General features: G+C 40.1%; 2 protein-coding genes across 2 annotated transcripts; one reads left to right on the top strand and one right to left on the bottom strand.

The window, feature by feature from the left end:
* Positions 1 to 1,750: 1,750 nt before the first annotated feature.
* Positions 1,751 to 16,745, bottom strand: LOC128383702 (coiled-coil domain-containing protein 149-like). Its single transcript, XM_053343299.1, has 12 exons — positions 16,637 to 16,745; positions 15,211 to 15,372; positions 14,402 to 14,440; positions 12,220 to 12,327; positions 12,009 to 12,125; positions 11,205 to 11,377; positions 10,169 to 10,241; positions 9,921 to 10,005; positions 9,122 to 9,266; positions 8,842 to 8,918; positions 4,448 to 4,540; positions 1,751 to 2,962 (listed from the first exon to the last, which is right to left on the bottom strand). Exons 1-12 carry the CDS (start codon positions 16,685 to 16,687, stop codon positions 2,418 to 2,420), a joined length of 1,668 nt encoding a protein of 555 aa, XP_053199274.1. The 5' UTR covers positions 16,688 to 16,745; the 3' UTR covers positions 1,751 to 2,417.
* A 1,758-nt stretch (positions 16,746 to 18,503) lies between these two features.
* LOC128383461 (guanine nucleotide-binding protein G(i) subunit alpha-1-like) lies at positions 18,504 to 19,544 on the top strand. The gene has a single exon (XM_053343079.1). The coding sequence runs from the start codon at positions 18,504 to 18,506 to the stop codon at positions 19,542 to 19,544; it is 1,041 nt and encodes a 346-aa protein (XP_053199054.1).
* Positions 19,545 to 20,873: the final 1,329 nt, after the last annotated feature.

Here is a 20,873-nt window from a genome sequence, read left to right as displayed (position 1 = left end):
GGATAGCTTCGTGGAGTGGTGTGAACTCACACCATAAAAGACTAAAGAGGTGGTAGTGGACTTCAGGGAGCTGTGGACGCTCCCGACTCCTGTCACGTGGTTCAGGATTACAAATACCTGTTACTACTGGATTGGTTTAGGAACACAGATGTGGTATTCAAAAAAGGGGCCAGAGTCGACTCTTTCTACTAAGGAGTCTCAGGTCATTCAACATCTGCAGCATCCGTGATGGTGAGCGTCATCTTCCATGCAGCAGTGTGCTAGGGCAGCAGGGTGAAGACAGCTGATGCCAACAGACTTAACAAGCTCATTAAGAAAGCTGGTTCTGTTCTGGGAGTTGAACCAGAGACTCCGGTGAATCCTGAGAGGAGGATGGTGCAGAAACTTCTCAGCAACCTTCAACCCATCTGTTCTGCTTCTGCTATCAGTACTGTGGCATTCATCATTCAATCATTTTATCATTCATTTTCTCTTTCAACCCATCACTGATGACTATTGTTCTATTTTGGGTTAGGGTCACATCTCTGTCTATAGCTGCACTGTGTTAATATTTGATTCTTTTTTTAATCTTTCTCTTTATTTGTGTTTATATTTAATTTACATAACATGTAGATTTGACTAAGAATGTCTTTCTCTACACTGTGTTCCTGTTGTATGGAGCATGTTGATGGCACAAGAATTTCCTCCAGGATTAATGAAGTTCTTTTTTATCTTATTGCATCTTTATAAGGAATCCAGTGGTAGGCTGGTTTCATCTTGCAATTTCATTAGTTCAGATTCCATCTGGTTTATAAACTTAACAAACTCCTTGGGGGAAAAAAGGGCTTGTTGCAGTGTGCCAAATCAGCTGCCTGGCACAGGGCCGACACTGGGTGCACACCACGGCCCCCTAGCTCAGATTCTTTCTCTCTTCGCCTCTATTTTTTGTCAGGGATTAAAAATAGCAAGTGGCCTTCTGCAGAATAAGCAGTTCATGGATTCTGGCTTTGACGCTGTGTTTGCCTGGAGAGGCCAGCTGTCACCTGCACACAGGAAGAGAAGGCCTCATCACTGATTCTCAGTACACAGTGGGCTCTGGACTTTGGCTGCAAGACAAACCGGGTGTGTCCGTGCATCGATTTACAGTGATGGAAAACTTTTGGTGTCTACAACTTTTTTTTTAATGTTATATAATAATATTGACATGCTTACTGTGTCTGTGTCTGTGTCTGTGTGTGTGTGTGTGTGTGTGTGTGTGTGTGGTAGTGTATTTATGTCTACTGTACAACCAAACTATTTATTTCTCTAAAACTTGATATGTAAATTCAATTAAAAACTAACAACTTTATGTAGATTTGTGATGCAGAAACAATTAATTCCACAGGCTGGAAAGAAGAGAATCAAGTAAAGCGGCTCTAATCTGTAAAACAATCAAAAGACCGAGGCTGCTGCATTTAGAATTAATGAGAGATCAACCTTGTGAACTTAGAAATTAGGCAGAGCGATTTGCTGAGGAAATGGGATCATTTTCTGGTTCAGAACTTGACTATCAAACAAACCTCACTTAGCGTGTTAAAGCTCAAACAAACATTACACCAAGTTCACAAAGTCGGGGCTCTGTGTCAGAGGTTTGATCAGATTGAATTCATGTCTGTGGTTCATATAAAATATCAAGCACTCCTTCTGAATACTTACATCTTCCAGGACTACTGACATGCCTACACCAGGACGTTCACCTTTACTGGTAAGAAAAAACAACAACTGACAATACTGCAGGTTTATGCATTTATATTTATAAATATCAGTAAATATTTCCACATTAAGGCACATGTAGTCTCATCCAAATATGAACGAAAAATAAAAAATAACTTAACAATTGCAAGAGTCACCTATACAGATGAACAGACATCAATAGAATCTCTAACATGAATTTTACACTTAGGTACAACACATTCATCACAACTTTTGGCGAGCTAATTTGGACCCCCCCTGTGAGGGTAAAACAAAACGCAGCATTCAGCTTCTTGGCATCCCTTAGGAGGCAGAAGAAAGCAAACAATTGGGATTATCTTATCACAGGGGGGGGGGAAGCAAGGAGGGAAAATAGGGCACGGGAGTCGGAGCTGCCATATTTGTTATTTTCCAAGCTAAATTTTTCCTGTAGGGCACGAAGTATGCAACTCCATTGATTTTGAGATTGTCTGTTCCTGCGCAGCAACAAGCCCGTCTAGATAGAAAGTGCACCTCCGGCTCTATCAACGCTAGCTGAGAAAGTGTTTTCTCTCAGCTTTATTGACTGAAACACAACTCCTCATTGGAAAAAGGGGGCTAGTGAGCAGTGGATACGTTGTGGAGAACTGGGGATGATGAATGCAATCATCACAATAAACGGCAAAAAGGCGAGGGGATTTTAATAAGCTTCTAAGGGTCTTTCAGTGTCATGCCAGGTTGTCACTCTGCACAGACTGACAATGAACGTTCCAATCCTCTGTGCTCGAAATGTCTGTGGCCCGGTTTTCTGGAATTGATTCTGAGGCTTCTACATGTTCAGGTACATTACTGGACCCATCGTCCTGGGGCTTGCAGGGCAAATGACCCACCTCTGAATGATTAACAGATGCTTGCCTAATTGAAAGCCATGAAAGGTCTGATTCACTGGGAGGGACATCCAGCGCCAACTCTGCCTCTTCTCCTTCCTCCACTGTGGAACCCAATTCTTCATCCTCGACTCCTTCCACCTCATGGCCCGCCTCTTCTACCGGACTCCGCCCCTCCTCGAGTTCTAGGGCGGCTCGATCTTCCGTCAGGGTCACTATATCTCCCTCTCTCCTGTCAATCCCATTCGTCTCCACCCCGCCGAGAGGCTCCAGGCCGCTGAGCAGCGCAGGTGTATTTTCCATGCTGACGCCATCTGTGCCAAGGTCGCTGCCAGCGGTGCGGCATTCCCACGATGATTCATGTGAACTTCTGTCGTCTGACACAGCTGGGAGAAGGAAGATGAGACGACTGGTCATTTTAATTGCTCACTTGAACTGCAGCCATCAGTGCATCAGAAAATAAGTACTTTTGCCACATTCTGTCAAAGTAAAGGTGCTGATTTGTGCTGGATGGCAACATCAGCACATGTGATGACCACAGCAAAGGCAAATTAGTTACAGCGACATTACCAACAACTGCAACTAACACCCATTTGGGACTACAAGTAATGGTCATTTTTATTATCAATGAATCTACTGTTGCTAAATTGTTTTAGCTTATAAAATCTGGAAATAGTGAAAAAAAAGTTTGTCTCAGTAAAAGCAGAATATTGTCATATTTGAGAAGCTTAAACCAGCAAATATTTGGCATTTTGCTTGATAACTGACTAAAAACAAATGATCAATTATCCAAATTGTTACGATTAATTTTCTGTGAATAGACTTGTCACTTCAGCTCTCAGACTGCTGTTATTAATACTTATACTAATAATAGTGAACTCTGGTTGAGTGGCATTTCAAAGCCAGCTTGTATTATAATATTTTTGTTTGTTTCTGTTAATGGCATAATAAACTGAGATATTATTGTCAAAGTAGTAGAAAAAAATACTGTGACAAGGAGCTAAGTAGACAAAGGTTGGGGCTACATTCAAACCCTGTTTATACATGTGACACACTATGAAGAAAACCAGATGAACAGCTAATATAAACTATGCATGCTGATACACCAGGGCTTATAATGCCATACCGGTCTAGCTCTTTATCATTCAGGTTGTCTTTTTATGTGAGAAAATTAAAAAACACTTTCAGAAGAAAAGATAAGAAAAAGTTTCCTCTTTTGGAGTTGGAGCACTGTGTCAATGTAGAAAGTTATTTCAATTACTTATGTGACTGAAGTGCTTCCATGGCAACAGGCTAAATATAGCAGCAGCAGTGCCCCAGACAAAGGGACGCAAGACAAGTGTGACGCCCCGCATCTCGGCAATAGCAACAGCTTAGTTCTGCCTCTTCGTCAAAATATGCTCTCACTTTGGGGATTACTGACCCATATTTGTGGATGTGCAGACAAAAAGGTTAAAGACTGCGCATAGACTCCCAGCCACATTTTTCCCCCCCCCACAGAAACACACGTGCACACAAAAACACGCAGGAAGAAAGCAACATTACTTGTGCTGGCATCCATATTTATGCCCCCCCCTCCTCCTTTCTCCCCCCCTCCCCCCCATCTCCTTTCAAAGAGAACACGGCAGAAGTTTCTGAATGTCAGCGGCCGAGAATTTGCTTCACATTTCCAAAATGCCATGGCATTTGGGCAGCTTGCACCAATGAGAAACGCAGAGGTGTGGAGGCGGGAAGGGAAAGGACCCGGGTTAAACATGGATGATGGCAAGGATTGTTTAGCACATGGCGGCTAATTGCGGTGTTTATGCCGTTAGCTGTGGGTCCTCTTATCAATGAGAGGAGTAGGCCGTTGCACACAATTACACACTCACCTTTGGGTGGCTGCACTCTGGGCTGAGATGTAGCACGTGTGGGATGAAGCTCTGGTTGAAGGTTTTCATTCAGCGTGATACTGTCCCGTGTCCCTGAAAATCCCCAACCACAAAAAAAAACTCCTTGTTAGTTTCATGTGCAAATAAGCACTAAAAGACACAGACAGTAGCATGAGGATGGTTTTAAAGTTTGGTGTATGTTATGAATGGATGGAGCTCATCCAAGCACATGTATGGTCCTGTGTTGTATGTACTTAAACACAGCATACAAACATACAAGCATATGCATTGCTCACAGGAAGTGGTTTCATCCCCTGTCATCTGTCTTCATTAGTGATGGCTACACGCCTCTTAGGCTGACACCATATGCTACTGATAGGAGACTGTGCACTATAAACCAGACATCACAAATACACACACAAACCTGAATGCACACAGACACACACGTAAGCCTGTAAGAGTGCACACCAGCCTTTGACTATACAGAAACTCTGTGAATAGCCTGTTTCTCTGACCATTCATGTGTGAGGCACAAAAACAAACAGAAGAATGAGAAAATGGATGACTGGGTGACACGATGCGTGGGAATCATGAATGGTGAACGGAGACCATATTGTTATGAATGCAGCCCATATTGTTATGGATGTTGAGTGTTTACACTGACATGAGGACAGTGTGAGTGAGAGGGTGGTGTCGGGACTTTGGGATCCTGAAGGTTGTCAAGAGAAGCAACAAAGTTGTGGTTGGCTAAAAAAAAAAAAAAAAGTTTCTTGATTTCTTTTAGAAAGAGACATGGACCTTGTAGTTTTTATTTATCATTTTTTATGGATAGCGCTGTCGGTCTGCTGATCGGTAGGTCCATCACTTTCATCCAGACTGAAATATCACTTATGACACTTAGGATGGATTGTTGTGATATTTTGTAGAAAGAACTGCAACAACTTTGGTGATCCATTAACTTTTCATCAAGCGCCATCATTTCAACTAAATTTCAACTATCCAAATCTTGGGTTTATATCTACATACCTGCAACCTTAATGCCAAAGCCATCAGCTGCAGTTCTACATTGTGTTTAGTGCTAATTAGAACATGTTTGGATGCTAAAACACTAAACTAAGATGATTTACAAAGCGTTGCTAAACCTGCTAAACATCAGCATGCTGACATTAGCCGTACGCACTGCCTCACAGAGACGCTAACATGACTGCAGACTCTTAATCTTGTTTTTCAAAAAGTTATCCTTGAATTATAAAATTATTGTTTCAAACTGCTTATGAAGTATGTTTTGAGTGATGTCATTTTTCTAATTAGTAATCTTTAAAAAGTGCTAGTGCCCAGGTCTGAGAAACTGGGGTGAGTGATATGGGTAAAATAGTCCTTCATGGCTTATGTACATTTATATTGTATTTATTATAATGTATTGATATCAATCATGATATAATACATTTTCTAGAAATACAATGTGTTAACAGATAAAATGACTAGAAGGGAATGTTTTGTTTTTTCGCTTATCCAGAAAAATGTATGTCTAAATGAAAAAAAAAAAAACCCTTGTAAATCAAATAATGCCAGAAAGCAGTTGCGCTCACTGACTTGCAACATTGTTCACAATGACTGAATACAATTGGATAAATTCATATATTTACATAGATACATCTCTTTTATTGATAGTAACTGTTGACAATTCTATCACAGCCAGATATAAACATTTTTTGCTATATATCACCCAATCTAAACTCTTACTTGGCTCACAAATGTGTTACTTTGTGATCAAAATACCTGATTACTTAAATCCTACTTCATGCAGTCAGAGCAGCAGAGTCAGCAGTTCTCAATAAATCTCTTTCATTAAGCTCGGATAGTCGGCCTGTATCTTTAAGACTGTGCCGCTGCATCCGAGCACAGTCTTCTAGTTTTAGAGAGGGGCCTTAGAGGAATTCTGCAGAGTGCCTTTTAAAGCAAATAATAAGGCAACGTTGGTTATTGAGTATGCAGAGCAAGGTTCAGACTGAGCACAGCAGTGTGTCTCCAGCAGCCAGGCAGCACTCATGAGGGGGCAGGAAGTGCAGACAACTTGTTTTAAACTATCTTGGCAGCTGCCTGTCCAGCCCTCTAACCATCTCCTCAACTCTCACATACGTAGGAAGTACTGTATATGCGTATACAGGGAGATAACACGCTCTTCATACCTACTCTATATCACAAATAAAGTAGAGAGGGGTACATGTCTGTCAAAGAGTCACATGGTCAAATCCACATTTCTCGGGTGACAAGGAAATGCCTTCATGTTAACTGGAAGAAGTCTGTCACTGGACTAGAACAGCCCTGTACGGGTGCATTCTGTATTCACCTCTGTCTTTTCAACAGCTAATGCGCACTGACAGGCTTTTACTTGCCGCGTTACATTTCAGCTTGCAACCATTCAGACTGGGGGTGGTGGTGGGAGGACTGAGGTTGAGGGGTGAAGGGGTGGGGGTGGGTGCTCTATCAATCACAACTTTATCTGAGTCACTGCATCGATGTCATTGTTATTGTTTTCGTCTCTACTCTGGTTCGGCAGACGACGTAGTCACCTCGAGTGTTCTTCGAGCCTAGGAAGCCAAGGCTCTCCATCCTATCCTGTTTGCCTTTAATATCCATCAGCACAACTTCATATCACATCAAGGCCACGGACACTCACATCTCTCTCTATATCTCTGTCTCCCTAACTGTGGTGGACAGCGTGGTCATCAGGCACTCTGGGCCCTCGCCTACAAATTCCCTAATAACGGCACATTCCCCTAAATGTGTTTGTAATGTGGGCAATCATTTTCAGTAATGGATGCTTGTCAGTTTTATGGCGGTGAGAATGACGGTCTCATGACAGGGCACCTCCATCCAGCCGCAGCCCCTCCACCTAGCAGGGCTGGCTCATGCACGGCACAACATCTCCCTCCAGTGGGTAAAAGGGGGAACTATTTTTCTGGTGCGAGAGGACAGTCTTGTCGCATTTGTTGCATTTGTAAATGATTTTCAAGCTGTAAATAGAGTTTGTGATACTATTTTAGATGCAGATTATGTTTCACTGATCTATTAATATGACTAATTGCAAATTTGAAACCTGAGAAGCAATTCTCTTCTGCCTTAGCAAGACAAGATTTTCTTATTTTTTAAATATGCTGTTTATTGAGTGTTTTGAGAAAATATTGTGTCATTTATTTTCACTCTCATATCCTAAAAAATTCCTCGGGCTTCGATTCCCAGAAAAATAACAATCATGCTAAAAGTCTTTTTTCTCTACAAATGTTGCTATTTATCCTTTTATAATATGACAGCCTTCAGTCGAACACATTTTGAAATGATCCCAAAAACAGCAGTGTGCTGCCTTAAAAAAGGTCTACTCCTGCCTTTAAAACATCCCGCAGCCCGACCGAAGTTGAGTGTCAAATTCAAAACGGACCCACTGGACCAAAAGTATCAGTGTGTGATATTCAGGCAGCCTGTTCAGTCAATGGTATCATGTACAGAAACATGAACGGGGTGGTCAATGGAGTCAAAACATTGTACGGTGGGCATGAGGTAACACGCTTTCTGGGCGTCTACCCAGATTTGTCCTGGCATGACATAGTGGAGGGCATGGAGGGGCTAAGTGGGGCAGAAGGAATACATACTCCCAATTCCCACAGATACGCGGTAGGTCAAGCCTGAGACGCAGCCAGAGAGGAGAGAAAGACACTGTTATGAGCATAACATGTACTAATGCATTTAGATTTTAAATAAAAGGAGAGGAAATAAATATCAAACATTTGGTTATCTAGAATAATTAAACTAAATATTCCTGAGCATTTTTACACATAATGGCATCAATGATAAAATAAGAGATAGGAGAGAAATATATGAAAAGCAGAATATCAGGGAAAACATTTTCTTATATGTTTATATGTTTCTCCATCAAATTATTAATCACTAAGGTCCATAACATTGGCACAGTTTATCAAAGGTGAGTTTTTTTCTCTCTTTTTTCTGCTTTTACTGTACACACAGACACATAGACACGCCCACTCTGCCATGTTTGCTAACTGTGTGGTATGGTAACAGTTATATTAAGTACCAGTTAGGTCAAAGACTATGTAGAAATACAGATGCACAGACTTTGTGAGAGTGCATACAAACAAAGGATGAGAATAGTGAATTATCTTTAGGAATTTTTAAATATTATATTATTATTATATTCTTAAAAGAAATCCCCATTTACTAGCTGGATTACACTAAAACATTTAAAAATGGATATAACTGTCAAAAGATAGACTTGATAATTTTATAGACAAACCAAATTTTGCTGTAATAACTGTAATGTGTTACAATTTGAAGTTTTGTTTCCAGTCGTAACACTTACATCTAGTCTCAAGACCCACCTGGAAGACTCCATAGTCCTGACACCTCCAAGGTCTTAAGCTTCCTTTCCAAATCTGCAACTCTGTTTCCAAGGATCCTGCAGACCAAATACGATGGGTCAAGTTTTTTCAGACTGATCAGTGCGTGTGTGTGTGTGTGTGTGTGTGTGTGTGTGTGTATATAGTGTTTGCTTTGGAGGTGGAGGAGGATTCTTAGGACAGGTAGGCAAACATTACAAGTATGTCAGCTAAGTTAAAAGATAATCCCAGTGAAACAGCGTTTTATGTGCCCTCTCATTACCTGTTGGTGTGCCTCTGGTGCTGGATGACCAGGTTCTTCTCGTGGATGGTCTCCAGTAGAGCCGTGGCCAGGGACTTCAGGTCGGAGATGGACTGAGGCGTGGCCGGCAGGCTGCAGCCCTGCTCTTCCAGCAGCATCTCCTGGACTATAGAAGGAGGAGGAGAGGACAGTGCAGAAGGGGTTAAAATAGATAAAGAAAGGAAGTGTGAGGAGGATAAGGAAGATATATCAACAGAGAGCAGTTTTTATTCAAAGCCAGATGAAAAAATCACCTCACTTATTTAGGATGTTGGAGTATGAAGCAAAGATTACCAAGCAAACTTGCAGAAAAAAATAAAAAATAAAAAAATAACAGGGAGAACAGGGTGATATAACAAAGGAGGAGAAAACAGCATGATAAGAGCAAGTCGGAGATGGAGAGTTGGAAACAGCTGTCTGCTAGGTGACATCCCCCTAACTTTAACTCTGCAGCCTACTGTGCTGCTTCTGCCAGCAACTGTCAGTCATCATGGCAGGCTCATTTCCCTGCCAGTGATGCTCTCCACCACTCAGAATACAATTAGTAACCCAGCTGGTGTCTGGGCGGTGGCTTGAAGGATCGGGCAAAGTAGGAGTTATTAAATAATGCAATGAGACATGGGTAAAAACAAGGGTCTAATTTAGATGCTGTAAAACAAAAGTGATGGAAAGTATTTTATTGATATTCTACAGGTTTTCCACTATTGGTTGATCTGGCTTATATTTATGTTTACAGAGTTTGCAGAGATTTCAAAGTGAGCTGAACAGTTTGTGTTTTCACCTTGTTTGGCTGAGAGGACTCCGGTAAGAGGACTGCTGTTTGATTTCCCGTATATGCTGGAGTTTTTCCTCCTCTCAAGAGCTGTCTGCAAAGAGGGAAAAAGGAGATTAAAGTTACCTTTCCATGCCTGCTAAAGGTTGAAATAGAAGTAACCTCTTTTAGTGAAATCAACATGTTTGGTCATGATTCATTCAGCCTCTATATCAGCTTTGCATTTTGACATTTCAACAGAGGTGTTTCATCCGTACCTTGTACTTCATGATGTTTGATTTCAGCAGGTTCACCTCCTCTTGTAGCTGGCTGAAGCGATCGTGCAAGTATCTGCAGTAACAGGCGTGGAATCATAATCAGAGGAGTCAAAGCACATATTAAAACGACTGATAAGGTGCAGGGGAAATAAACACAGAAAAGATACTAACATTTTAAGTTGAAGCTCATCATGAATATTCTGAATATGAAACATGGGGAAACAACTGAAATAAGTTCAGATATATGCCTCCTGTCTCATGTCTCCTGTACACCAAGCCTATTTTAATTCATTAGTAAAATATTGATTAGTGTTATTAGCTAAAAATATTACATCAGTAAAACACTGACAGGGTCTCTAGTTTTTTAAATTTTACCAAGTCTCAAAAAATCAAAAATGACTCCACCTCTCTTATCTAATATCAACAAAAAGTACATGTATATAAGGAACACATTTTAAATTAGGCTGTGGCAAATGAACACTTGAAAACATTTTAGTTTAGCCACAATATTACCATGTAATAAAAATATGCAAGGATTTTTAAAACGGTAATACATTTCTGTTGACTTAATATTTCAATCTAGAGTCTGAAACTGCCACAAAAGATAAAGATACATTGTTGTGTTAATCACAGCTCAGTGACATAATGGGAATGAAGACAACGTGTGGCCTGAAGGCTCATATTAGTCTAAATTGGAACATTAAGTCACCGCATGTTGAAGTGTTAGAGGAAAAATATACATAGAGAATTGTGAAAGAAAAATCAGGATGTAAGAATCCAACAGCAATAAAGAATTACAAAGTGCTGTAAAAAGTGATTATGTTCTCTTTTTAATATTGTACTTTTCTACTATTGTTTTCCATTTATCTCCTTGATGATTTTACATCCAGTAAAGGCTGTTTGGAAGTTGGAGCTTGTAAAAAAAAAACCACAAAAAAACCCCATGGCCTTTCTGGAGATGGAGATTTGAAAAAAAAAAAAAAAGAAATGTTTTAGGCTTGAAACATTGTGAGCAGTGATGATACTCCTCACTCACCTGTTCTCCATACAGAGGGCGTCCACATCAATGATGCGTGCCTCGCGGTTGCCCAGGATATGGTTGAGCTCCACGTTGAGTCGGTCGGCTTTCTCCCTGAACACGGTGCGCTCCGCCTTCACGTCCTGCAGCTCGTCCGTCAGAGCCTTCATGTTGTGCTCCATCTCTTCCATCTGGAAAAAAGGGCAACCAGGCGAAAACTGTTTTGTAAGAGAAGCAACTAAAAAAAAAGGTTGAAGTGACAAACATATTTTAAAGCTTTGTTTACTCAGGTGGAGTCTGCTGAGAGTGCATGAGAGCGCTGTTTTTCAGCATTCAGCAACTTTTTAGGAGCTCCCTTGTGCGAAAAACAACTGTCTACTGCTTTCAACTGAGTGGCTCCACTAGAGCAGATAGAGGTTAATTACAGACTCTGAAGGCTACTTTTAATAAAGGATTCTATGATGGATTTCTTTATATATCAATGTTGAAGTGTGCAAAGTGCATAGAGGAAAAATTAGAGAGAAGCCTTAAATCAAAGGACAATACACAACTTTGAAGTGCCTTTAACTAGTCTGACTCACAAAAGTGATACATTCCTGTTTAATTAAATGTATCAATCCACACAGATATTAAGAAATTAAACCAACTAGTCAATATATCCCAGTAACTTTTCAATATTTTAGATTCCGGAAACTGACCCTATCTAGCATCATTGTAACTGTATTGGAAATGCAGTATATAGATCTGAGTATCATCTAATTCAGGGATAATGGGAATACAGTGCTTAGTTATTTCAAGATGGAAAAAAGGGAGACTGTCCACCTGTAGCCCTGCTCTCTCCAGCTGACGAACCAGACCCTCACGTTCATGGGCAGGGAAGTGGCGAACCCCGACCTCCTCGTCACCGAGCCTCTGTCGGGTAATGGTCATCCTCAGGAGCTGCCAAAGAGTGAAAAAAAACAACACATTAGATACACATACGTTGAACTGATGAAGTCACATCTTAAAACTGCATACGTTGTGTGAACCTCACCTTGTTATCCCCCTGAGCCTCCGTCAACCTCTGAGTCACTTCCTTCACCTCCTCAGTGAGCTTTTTCACCCGTTCCCTCGAGTCTCTCAACAGCTGAGCCAGGTTCACCTGAGAAGAAGAGATCGGGAAAGAAGAGGAAAAAAAACACACATATCGGTAACACTTTATTTGACACCTATCGCTATAACGCATCATAAATATATTTATAATGTGTTATAATGATGTTATAGCGCTGTATAATTATAGTTATAACCACTCATAAATGATCATATTGCTTTACAACAATAATCATAACACACTATAAAACATTTTATTATGACTTATAAGATCAGGTAATATAATGCGTTATAAGGTCAGGTAATATAATGCGTTATAACTGTTATGACCAGCTTCTAAAGTGTTATATCAGCCTATACCTGAGCAGTTTCATCACTTTACTTGAAGCACCCAATGACCATTTACAATAAGTTATAATCACATTATAATGCATTATACCAGTGATTATAATGCATTATAAAAGAGTTTTAATATATGACAACTATATAATTATAATAATACCCTTTGATCCTTGCCACAAAAACTGGTTAGCAAGGGACCAGCAATCATTAAGTATTATAATTCTAGACCTTAAGCCTTATGATAATTTATGAGTGTTTATAATGATAGTTATACATGTTTATAAGCCAATTATAATACATCATAAATATATGTATAATGCATTATCTATTTGGTCATTGTCAGTGAGTTGTTAACAGTTATAACGCATTATAATACCTGATCTTATAAGTCATAATAAAATGTTTTATAGTGTGTTATGATTATTGTTGTAAAGCATTATTATCATTTATGAGTGTTTATAACTATAGTTATACGGCGCTATAACGTCATTATAACGCATTATAAGTATATTTATGATGTGTTATAGAGATAAGTGTCAAATAAAGTGTTACCCAAATATCTAATAGCAGCCCATTTGACTCCTTATAAGGTGGGTGGAGATCCAACTATAACCCCCATTCAACTAGATTACCACTTCTTTCATCTTCAGCACAAAATAAGTAAAATACAGTAAACATATAAACAAACAGGAGGAACGGCCAAACAGTTTCCTGTCAGTCACACACTACTAAACAGACAAGGACAGAGATGAAGGATCAGGTTATACAAAAAATACACTTAACTATATCTTGGCTATGGCTGATTTCTCACCTATAACACAGTTAGAGCAGTCTTATTATTTCAATATTAGTATCAGAAACATCTGAAAACTGAATTTTAAGTATTGATGAAAAAAAAAGACTGCAAATTAGATACAGTGCACATGTACATCCCTAAGAAGACTGGTACATAATATAGTGTTTTCAACATAAATCAACAGGTACCACCTTTTAGAAAATGAAATTGTATATACTGCTATCCATTCCCAGTCTAAACCATAGTTCATTTTTTCATTTTACTGCAGCCTGTAATTGGTCAGTGACTCTTTTTCTACAATCAGAATCTCAATTTCTCTATAAAAAAAGTCAGCATTATCCTTTTCACAACGTTTGTATTGCTTGCCCTCGAAATGTATCCTTTTCAAAAATCACACGGCTCATTTTCGGTTGTGCTATACAGCAGTCAACTCTTAAATCAGGGCTGTCACAGTGTCCTTGAAAACACCACCGAGTAGTCCTCTTGACACAAACACACACACACACACACACACACACACACACACACACACACACACACACACACACACACACACACACACACACACACACACACACACACACACACACACACACACACACACACACACACACACACAACATGTACAAGCAGAATCCCATTTTGTAGCTTTTCAAAGAGGTTGAGAAAGGTATTTTTGCACTCTTAGCAGAGATGATCACTTTAAATGTATTCCTAACCATAATTGTCTGGCTTGTCTTGAACTTTTGTGTGAAGGCAAATTATATAAGAAGTCTGCAAACTGCAAATAGACCTCATGAAAAAGTTGTTGTTCAGTGTCACAGAGTAAGCATTAATAGGAGGTTGTTTGTCTTCTGAAATATATCATGTGAACGGTTTGATTGAACCACCATATCATTTACACTGTAACATAATGAAGGCAAACAGAATTATTATTCTTATTAGTGAAATGTCATAAAGTGCTCAAATACAGCCACTTACAACTTACCTGATTGCGTTTTTCAGGTGGTAAAGAGGGGTCACCATCCTAACGTGAAGAAAAAAAAAATTTGGTCAATATATTCTTTTTATCAAATACAATAAGCAAATATGACATTATGCATAGTGCTTAACCCTTTATAGGACACTCATTGAAAGGAAGGGAGGAAGAAAGGAAGGAAGGAAGGAAGGAAGGAAGGAAGGAAGGATGAAAGGAAGGAAGGAAGGGAAGGAAGGCGGGAGGAAGGAAAGGAAGGAAGGACGGAGGAAAGAAGGAAGGAAGGAAGGTAGGGGGGAGAAAAGAAAGAGAAGGAGGGAGGGAGGAAGGGAAGAAAGAAGGAAGGAAGGAAGAAGAAAAAGGGGATGGAGGAAGGAAAGAAGGAAGGGAGGAGAGAAGGAGGGAGGGAGGATGAACAGATGGAAGGAAGGAAAGGAAGGGAGGAAGGAAAGAAGGAAGGGAGGAGAGAAGGAGGGAGGGAGGAAGGACAGATGGAAGGAAGGAAAGGAAGGAAGGAAGGACGGAGGAAATAAGGAACGAGGGAGGGAGAAAGGAAAAGAGGAAGAGGAGAAAGAAGGCAGGGAGGAAGGAAAGGAAGGAAAGAAGAAAAGAAGGAAGGAAGGAAGGATATTTTGGGATATTTACAGAAGTTACTAAATATAATTATTTATTACCCAATAAAGGGTTAAAGCTCCCATTTGACTCCCTGCTCCTATGCTTCTTTGCTAATATCTTTACAGTAAACATACACACACACACACACACACACACACACACACACACACACACACACACAAAGACTGAAAGTTCGGACTACTCACGATGAGTTCCCTGTACTTCTTCTTGAGTCCTTGGTGGCGCTCCCTCAGCTGGTTGGCCATCAGCTTGTACTGGTCTCTTTCCTGCTGACATGTATCCAGCTCCTTGGACAGGATGAGCAGAGCTTCTTTCTTACTCTCCAGCTTCCGCTTACACACCAGGAACTACAATGAACAGAGCACACAAGGCTGAGGTTAAAGGATATTATCACACATAAAACTCTAGGCAGTTCATTGTAGGCTATATGTGTTGATTCCAGGGCCATATAAACACTGAAAGACTTCAGAAATACATTATCCAATTTCTTTTTTGGAGCTTCATAGTTACTTCAAATTCTTATCCTTTGGTTCAAATTACCTGACTATACAAATGATACCAACACAGACCAGTTCCGTACACGTGGAAAAACAAATGGAGCCGAGTGTTTAAATAAAGATAAGACGCAGTAAAAGGACACAGTGTAAACTTGATAGGTGTCAGACCAGCTCCAAACCAAATTAAATAGTAGCTGCTATCATGAAGCTTGATGTACAGTGACAGTGTGTGTAAAATATATAGTATGGTTTGCATCTCAACTATGATTTTATCTTATGAAGACCTGCGATAAATTATTATTTTCCTTTATTGATTAACCTGACACAGTGTAAGAAAATAGTGGAAAATAACATTTGACAGTTTTTCTGATCACTGAACTTTTACAAATTATGTTTAAGAAAAAGTGACCCAAAGTGTTGTAGTTGCTAATTCATTTTCTATGTTTAACTAATAATTTCATAATTTCAGCTCTGCAAAGCCACAAAGTTAGTATCTTTTTTTTCTAGTTTTCAGAGAGAACAGCTGTATAACCATGACATATCACTATTTAAACCAGTCATGTCCTGTATTCACAAAGTGGAAGTTCCTCAACCACAGCCACATTAACATTTAACTTTACTAATAATATATTAATATTGGTTGTGTGGGTTAGTCTGTCTTATTTTAGTCTCAACCCTGTGCGTGTCATCCTGCATTACAACGCCACTAATTTAAGTTAGTTAATAAAGTGGTTGCCACTGTTTAGTTTTTACACATATATTTAAGCGGTTTGGAGGTATTAAAATTAAATTAGATATATTTCATCATTTTATATAAGTCGATTCTCTGTGGGCTGGAATGAATTAAATGCAGTGGGTTATCTGCCTGTTTAAGAGGTGGGCAGTTATTGCACCAGATGCTATCGGCCTCACAGAGTAGCAGAGTAGCAGGCTAGCTTACCCCCATCAATGAGGAATCATTCAAGCGAGCAGACGGAGAAGTGAGAGTTTTCTATGAGACATTAAACAGTTCCACGGTGTATTAGAGCAGTAGCTGTTCCATATGGAGCGGGGAGCGTCTTTAAAGCAGTCCGCCTCGGCAGCATGCACAACACGGTCTTCGCCGCCCACTTACCTCGCTGACGAGCCCCTGCCAGTCGCTTTCACTCCTCTTGGCAGACTGCATTATCCCAAATATTTCATAAAATGTCAGGATACAGACTGCCTTTCCTGTCTGCCTCTGTCCCGAGTCACCTCGCCTCCGTTTGTTTATCCTGCAACGTCACTTTCTGGGCTCTGATGAGAATGAGGCGCGAAGTCTCGCGAGTGCAGCTATGGTTATTGCGCGTATCTCGCGAGAATAACATATTCACATCCTCAAATCCATCAACCTGCTCCAATCTAGCGCCAATTTGGGATAGATTTTCAGTTAAATATGATTTCTAGCTTTCAAAATTACCCATTAAGCTGTCTGGATTTCATCAGCAGGTAATTGGATAACTGATTTATAAGCAAATTCACTCCACAGGTCTTGTTTAAAGGAAAATATGTTTATTTTACATTTGATGGATGCAAGACAAAATCTTCTTGAATACAATCACTGATAAATTCAATGTGAAGTATAAAAAGTACTCATTTAGTGATTATCAAGGAAATTCCACAAGTAGGCTAATGGTGGACATGATGAAAGACAATGTTGCCTGTGATGTGTACCACATATCCTTTTACTTTATATAGCCTCCCTAGATGAACTCGATTTTAAAGAGAAAAAATCTAAATTGAAAGGAGTGTCCTCTGAACTCTTCTCTTTCCCATTAAAAAGGAAAAATACAGACGAACAGAATTAGAACCAAATAGCCTCACTTTCCTTATTTAATTAAAAGCTAAAGAAACTCATTTTAAAAATAATGTTTGATTTTGAACATTTGTTCTTTGCTTGCAATTATTGCTAGATCTTTATGGTAATCATTTAAGACACTTTCAATCGTCCCAAATATTAAATGTTGTACTCATGCGGGACAAAAAAAGATTGTTATGGCTAAATCATTTATCCACAAAGGCAGATTTGCTAGTGCCAGGCCACTTCTCTTGATCTTCATGAATGAATACATTTTAAGAAAGCATTGAAAAAAAACAAACAAGTCTTTATTTACAAAAACATAGACCTTTTGATTTCTGATTAAACTCTTGACCCCTTTTTTGTATGTGTACTGGCAAGTGCCGAAATACCGGATGTGCCTAGTGTAGATGGGAAACACAGTGGGGCTGTCTTGAGATATTCTCACAAATGTCTCAAAAACTCAGCTGATATATGTGTACACTTGCCTGCTTTATGCACAAGAACCAAAGGAAACTGTACATTAAATATCTTTAACAACAGATATGCAAATTCAGTATTCTGTTGCATCTTCTAGCAAGCCTGAATCATACTGCTACTGCTACTGCTGCCTATTTTAATTTGAAGGTGCAATTAAATAGTATTTCCACCTTTTTGTGTAATGTTTTGCATAGGAAAGGATTTTGATATGTGTGTGTGTGTGTGTGTGTGTGTGTGTGTGTGTGTGTGTGTGTGTGTGTGTGTACAATGCAGGTTAATGTTTATTGTGCATTGTCCCTGTTTAAATAACATTTAAAAAAAATACTAATTACAAATGTCCACTACAGAGGACAAAATCAATGGACTGGGTCTCAGGAGGAGTTAACAAGATATCACTTGAAAACCAAAGGTCTTTTCCTTTTATGACTACTGTTTTAGCCTATCAGAGATCAGCATTTGGGCCTCTTGTATGTGGAATGAGAGCCTAGGTGGAGCCTATGGGGGGCGGGGTCGGGTGTCATAGAATTGAGTTACATGGACTTGCTAACATAGTGGACGGAAGTTCAGTATCAGCCTGTGGGGTTTGACTAGTCTATTTTTCTCTCTCCCAGCTTAGAAAGTTCAGTTTTCAACTTTCAACTCATGAATCGCTAAAATCTCGATCTTGACCAAAAAGGTGGTAAGAATGGGCTGTACGATGAGCGCCGAGGACCGAGCTGCAGCAGAGAGGAGTAAAATGATAGACAGAAACTTGCGAGCAGACTTCAACAAACAAGTGAGATTACTTTTTTATGGTGATTATGGATCTGGGAAAAGCACAATACAAAAGCAGATGAAGATTATTTGCCAAGGTGACTACTCACAAGAGGAGTGCAGACAGTACAAGGTGGTGGTGTACAACAACGTCATCGAGTTCATCCAGACAATCATCGATGCTATGAGACAGCTAAAGATAGATTTCGAGGATGCTGAAAGGGCGGAAGATGTCAGCCAGCTGTTTGCCCAGGCGAGCTCAGTGAAGGAGGAAGTGGTGTTGTCGACAGAGCTCACAGGTGTGATTAAGAGGTTGTGGAAAGACGGCGGAGTTCAGGCTTGCTTCAGTCGGTCCCAAGAGTATGAGCTCAATGATTCTGCTGCCTACTATCTGGATGATTTGGACAGGATCTGCCAGCCGAGCTACGTGCCGACTCAGCAGGATGTGATGCGTGCATACGAGAGAACCACTAAATTCTACACTCAGTACACCTTCAGAAATCTTACCTTCGATACGTTTGACATGGGCTTGATGAATAAGACTAGTAGGTTGAGGAAGATTATATGGGAATCATCATTCACAATCATTTACTGTGTATCGCTCAGCAACTACGACCGCATCTTGTACGACGGAATGTCCCAGATGCGCGAGGCCATGATAACGTTTGGCAACATCTGCAACAACAGGTACTTCACAGGAACCCCCATCATCCTTCTCTTCAACAAGAAGGACCTGTTTGAGGAGAAGATCGGAAAGAGTAGACTCACTCTCTGCTTCCCAGAGTACTCTGGCGGCCACTCATATGAAGAGACAGCAGATTATATCCGGTGCCAGTTTGAATACATTAATAAACGGGATGTGATGTACAGCCACTTCATTTGTGCCATAGACACCAAGAATGTGCAGACTGTGTTGGATGAGATCACCGACGTCATCATCAGGGTCGACCTGCGGGAGTTCAGGCTCCTCTAAATCTGCAGGTGTTTTATCTGAAGAATTGGAAAACAGGTGTTAAGGGCTGACCCCGCGCCCCCATTTTGCTACGACCCACCTCTGCTCTGCCCCTGATCTTTATACTCTTAGCAAGGGCATAGAAATAGCAAGCTAGAGACAGATGTCCAGTACTCAGAACTCAACTCGTCCTCCCCCTCCTCTCCTAATTACAGCAGGCTTATACTTAATGCTGTGCTCCAGGGACCTGTTGTTACCAGTTGTGCCCCTTTTATCCAGATTCCACCACAGTGCTGGAGAGACAGACAGGGTGGGCAGTCGTGTCACGTGGTGCGCAAATCAGAACAATAATAGTGGTCAACTCTGTTTGGCCTTATTATTAAGAATGAATAATAGCAGTGCAACTCCCTGAGATCAGCAAAAAAGACAGTCAATCCCTTCAGTTTCATAAAATTTACTATGATTGATAATTAGCTTAATAACCATAACAACAACATTAAACAGACATGTCCATCCAAAAATATTTATTTGGAATGATAAAGAGATGACGGAAGTCAGACCATGTGCTGACTGAGATTAAGGAAATTAGAGAGGCAAAGGCAGAAAGTGCAAGTCTTTGTTCTGTGTGTTGAACATGAGTCAGGTCAGAACAGAGTGTGTGTAGATGTGTGTGTGTTTAAGGCCAATTGGTGTAGGATAAGGCACCAGGTGAGGATGAGTTTACCTGCATGCAAGTACTAGTTAGTGCATGTAACATGTGTGAAGTATGCTAACATCAATTTAGCAATGTTGTTATTCATGACCTGACTATGAACAGACAACACAACAATACAGTTTGATGAACAACATTAACCAAAGTACATAATACATAACTAACAAGACAATGCAACGGTGCACTAGTGCGGAAAGTGCTGCACACAGCTGCAAAAAAAAACAAAACAACCAAACATATTAATGCATAGACAAATCAATGCATTTGTGCACAACATAAAAGACTGCTTCATCCAGCTGCAAGGCATTGGCCATGAAGTGATTCACATCGTAAGACAATAAATAAAATTGTTCCAAAAAGAAAAATTGTTCAACATAATAACTAGACAAAATACAGTAGTTTTCCTTTCTTACAGCACCTCTGCACTGTGTTTAAGGCACTGCAACCGTGAAGGCTGAGCTGGTTTTTTATTGAGTAGTGCAACAGAAAGGATGAAGGAAATCTTAGAACGGTTGCTTTTACATCAGCTGGCTCTTTAACATGTACCTGAAGGGAATCATTTGTATTCCTGGAATAAGATGTGTAATGTGTCCTTCAGATTCCTACAGTATGTGCCTGTCTGACTACTGTTCTCTATC

This window comes from Scomber japonicus, chromosome 22 (assembly GCF_027409825.1).
Source record: "Scomber japonicus isolate fScoJap1 chromosome 22, fScoJap1.pri, whole genome shotgun sequence".
In the NCBI taxonomy this organism is placed as follows: domain Eukaryota; kingdom Metazoa; phylum Chordata; class Actinopteri; order Scombriformes; family Scombridae; genus Scomber; species Scomber japonicus.
Note: the sequence above shows the minus strand (reverse complement) of the source record. Positions and strands in the feature narration are given on the sequence as shown.

Bases quoted from the DNA above. Each gene is read 5' to 3' on its own strand.
- LOC128383461 (XM_053343079.1), top strand. From the start codon at position 18,504: ATGGGCTGTACGATGAGCGCCGAGGACCGAGCTGCAGCAGAGAGGAGT.
- LOC128383702 (XM_053343299.1), bottom strand. From the start codon at position 16,687: ATGCAGTCTGCCAAGAGGAGTGAAAGCGACTGGCAGGGGCTCGTCAGC. The intron at 10,006-10,168 runs GTACGGATGAAA...CCCTCTTTGCAG, and splicing joins CAAACATCATGAAGTACAAG to ACAGCTCTTGAGAGGAGGAA. The intron at 2,963-4,447 runs GTGAGTGTGTAA...TCCTTCTCCCAG, and splicing joins CAGAGTGCAGCCACCCAAAG to CTGTGTCAGACGACAGAAGT.